Genomic DNA, 3611 nt, shown 5'->3' on the forward strand with positions numbered 1-3611 from the left:
CGAGCTGCCCGGTGAGGAAGACGTGGAGCCGGCGGAGGAAGCTGAGGTGGTGAATGGCTCTGGGGAGCTGGGTGGTCCCGGTAGGAGCCCCGGGCACGGCGCCTACCTACAGAGCTTGGAGCGGAGCAGCCGACACTGGGTGCTGTCATCAGTGAAGGGCCCGGGGCTGGATGAGCCGGGTGGCGGAGCCGAGGCAGATGCCGGCGCTGCCGGAAGCGAGGGCGAGATCGGTGGTCCCGGTAGGAGCCCCGGGCACGGCGCCTACCTACAGAGCTTGGAGCGGAGCAGCCGACACTGGGTGCTGTCATCAGTGAAGGGACCAGGGCTGGATGAGCCGGGTGGCGGAGCCGAGGCAGATGCCGGCGCTGCCGGAAGCGAGGGCGAGATCTGGTACAACCCCATCCCCGAAGATGAGGACCCCCAGCCTAGGAGCTCCTGGAAGACGTGGAGCGGAGGGAGCCGCGATGCCGAGAGGAGCCGTGGTGGGGAGTCACCCCCGAAGTCGGGAAGGGAAGACCCGCCCCGGGGCGGTTTGGGGACAGCGGAGAGCTCCGGACCCCGCAGCGGCATGGCCCCGGTGCTGCCCACGGCTGGCCGAGAGGAGCCAGGAGCCAGCAGGACCCAGGCTTGCGGTGAGGGGCGGCATGCGGCTACGGGTCGGGGAGAGGTGGGACAGCGCTGGTCCCCAGTCCCCCACAGCTCTTGTCCTCCTGTCACCGCTCCAGGAGGTCCCCTGGACCCCACGGTCCTGTCTCCATCCGCAGCACCCTGTGGTCTTTGTCCTTTCGCTGTCCGCCGTGAGGTTTCCTGGACCCTGTGGTCCCCAAACCTGATGGTCCCTGTCCCCTGTGTCCCCTGGACCCCATGGTCCCTGTCCCCTAGGACAGGATCATCCCGATCTCGTGGTCCCCATCCCTTCCCTGTCCCCAGGCCAGTGGTTCCTGTCCCTTCCCAGTCTCCCTGGACAGTGGCCTTCGAAGCTCACAGTCCCCGTCCCCAAGGATGTCTCCTGGACCCCACAGTCCCCATCCCTTCCTCATCCCTTCCCCGTCCCCCAGGAGAGTGTCCCCCAGACCCTGCAGTCCCCATCCCCTCTCCGTCCCCGAGGACAGTGTCCCCAGGACCCCACAGTCCCCGTCCCTTCCCCTTCTCCCAGGACATCGTCCCCCAGACCCCACACTCCCCATCCCCTGCCCGTCCCCCAGGACAGTGTCCCCCAGACCCTATAGTCCCCGTCCCCTCCCTGTCCCCCAGAACAGCGTCCCCCAGACCCCACCGCTGCCACGCCATCCCACAGGACCCTCCCTCCACCCCACAGCAGTTTCCAGGGAGCAGCCCCTGTCCCACCCAGGCTTCCCAGTAACCCCCCCCAGGCACCCGCTCACCCCCTTTTTCCCCCCTGCAGGGAAGATGCCGATCCCATGTGTGAGCTCGGGGACGGGGCTGACCACCCCCTCGCCCCCCACCAGCCCCAAGAAGGGCCGTTCGCTCAACAAGGTGAAGTCCCCAGGTACCGTTCGTCGCCTCTCCATGAAGATGAAGAAGCTGCCGGAGCTACGGAGGAAGCTGAGCCTACGCAACCCCCGGCCCCGGGGCCAAGAGGGTGGCACCTCGCCCTCCGAAACCCGCAAAGAATCCAGCAACGTCATCAGCCGCTACCACCTAGACAGCAGCGTGGCTTCACAGCCGGGGCTGCCGCGAGCCAAAGCGGCCGGCAAAGGCGGCTACTTGAGCGACGGCGACTCCCCGGAGCTGCCGGCTAAAGCCGGGGCGCGTGCCGAACCGGAGGATGGGGAAAACGGGCTGGACGTGGGCGCTTTCCGCCCCTACAGCTGCGGGGAGACGCCGCCGCGGTGCGGGCAGCACATCTCGGGGCTGGTGAGCGTTCACCTCCACGGCGTGCGGGACCTGAAGCCGCCGCGGGCCGAAGCCCGGGAGGTTTTCTGCGTGTTGCAGGTGGACGCGGCCAACCGGGCTCGCACGGCTTTGCTGCCCTGCAAGACAGCGTTCCTTGGCCTCAACCATACCTTCAACCTGGAGCTGGAGGGTGCCCGGCACCTCAAGGTGATCGTCTTCTCCTGGGATCCCACCTCCTGCCGCAACCGTCTCTGCTGCCACGGCACCGTGGTCCTGCCCCACATCTTCAGAGGTACGGCCGGGTGGTGGGGTCGGTTTGGGGTTTGGCAACTTGGCACCTCATTGACGGCACCGCTCGGCTTCACAGGTTGCCGGGCCCAGCAGCTGGCGGTGCGGCTGCAACCGCGAGGCGTCCTCTACTCCAAATTCACCTTGGTGGAGCAATGGGACAGTCCCGGTGAGCGGGAACCCCGTGTCTTTGGCGTGGAGCTGGGTCAGCTGGTGGAGAGGGAGAAGACGGCCACCAAGGTGCCCCTGCTCATCCAGAAATGCGTGGCCGAGATAGAGAAACGAGGGCTGAAGGTGAGCGGGGACTTACGGTGACGGCTACGGGGGCGGTTGGTGGATGAACACCCCCCCCAAACCACGGTGATGGTGTCCCTGTTGGCAGGTGGTGGGGTTGTACCGGCTCTGCGGCTCAGCCGCCGTCAAGAAGGAGCTTCGCGACGCCTTTGAGAGGGACAGCGCAGCCGTGACGCTCTCGGAGCAGCTCTACCCCGACATCAACGTCATCACCGGTGGGTGCTCGTCCCGGGGGGGGAGTGCCCCCGCAGTTCCCTGTGCATCCCATGGCGCCACGCTGATGTCCCCACCGCGTCCTCTCGCCTGCAGGGATCCTCAAGGATTACCTGCGGGAGCTGCCCACGCCGCTTATCACTCCCACGCTCTACCACGTCGTACTGGAGGCCATGGCTAAACGACCCCCCCGGGCACCCCCAGGAGAGCGGGACGCTGTCACCCTGCTTGATTGCCTGCCCGACGTCGAGAAGGTGGGTGCCCAGCACCGAAAAGGGCGTACCCAGCCGCGGCAAGGGATTGGGGGGGGCGATCCCATTGCCACTCAGCCCCAGGGTCTCCCCCATCCTGAGTCACCGCTGCGGACGGTCCTTATTTATCGACCTGTGGCACATGCAACGGGGCACGGCTCGGTGTCACCTCTCTCCTCAGGACCCCCCCCAAAAGGTTTTTTTTTTTGGGGGGGGGGGGTGTTTCACATCCCCCCAGTATCTAAGCATTTATTTCCACCTCCGCATTCACTGTGTGACTCGACCCCGGTGACATCAGGGACTGTCTGCAGCCAAATCCCCTTGGGGCGATTCCCCTCCGCTCTGTTTCGGGGGGTAGTGTGTGTGGTGTGGGATAACGGGGTGGCATTAGAGGACGTCCCCCACTGAGGTCACCTCGTCCCCCAGGCCACGCTGACGCGGCTCCTGGACCACCTCAGCCTGGTGGCCTCCTTCCACGACTTCAACCGCATGAACTCGCAGAACATCGCCGTCTGCTTCGGACCCGTCCTGCTCACCCAGAACCAGGAGCTCCGGCGTTCCGGCACCGGTACCGGCACCGGCAACCGCAGTTACGCCCACTGCGAGGACATCGCCAGCGCCGTTGACTTCAAGAGGCACATCGAGGTGCTGCACTACCTGCTGCAGGCCTGGCCGGGTGAGTGGGGTGGGGAAAACGTGCACACAAAC

At 66.3% G+C, this 3611-nt stretch overlaps 1 protein-coding gene across 1 annotated transcript in view; it reads left to right on the forward strand.

Moving 5' to 3' along the window:
• SYDE1 (synapse defective Rho GTPase homolog 1) overlaps positions 1-3611 on the forward strand; it is an 11395-nt gene that overhangs the window by 6531 nt on the left and 1253 nt on the right. Inside the window, exons 7-12 of the mRNA XM_009273681.1 lie at positions 5-632; positions 1406-2149; positions 2225-2439; positions 2528-2654; positions 2749-2906; positions 3330-3599. Coding sequence (XP_009271956.1) covers positions 5-632; positions 1406-2149; positions 2225-2439; positions 2528-2654; positions 2749-2906; positions 3330-3599 — 2142 coding nt within the window. The remainder of the gene's footprint in view (positions 1-4; positions 633-1405; positions 2150-2224; positions 2440-2527; positions 2655-2748; positions 2907-3329; positions 3600-3611) is intronic.

This window comes from Aptenodytes forsteri, unplaced genomic scaffold, assembly GCF_000699145.1.
Source record: "Aptenodytes forsteri isolate BGI_AS27 unplaced genomic scaffold, ASM69914v1 Scaffold687, whole genome shotgun sequence".
Taxonomy (NCBI): domain Eukaryota; kingdom Metazoa; phylum Chordata; class Aves; order Sphenisciformes; family Spheniscidae; genus Aptenodytes; species Aptenodytes forsteri.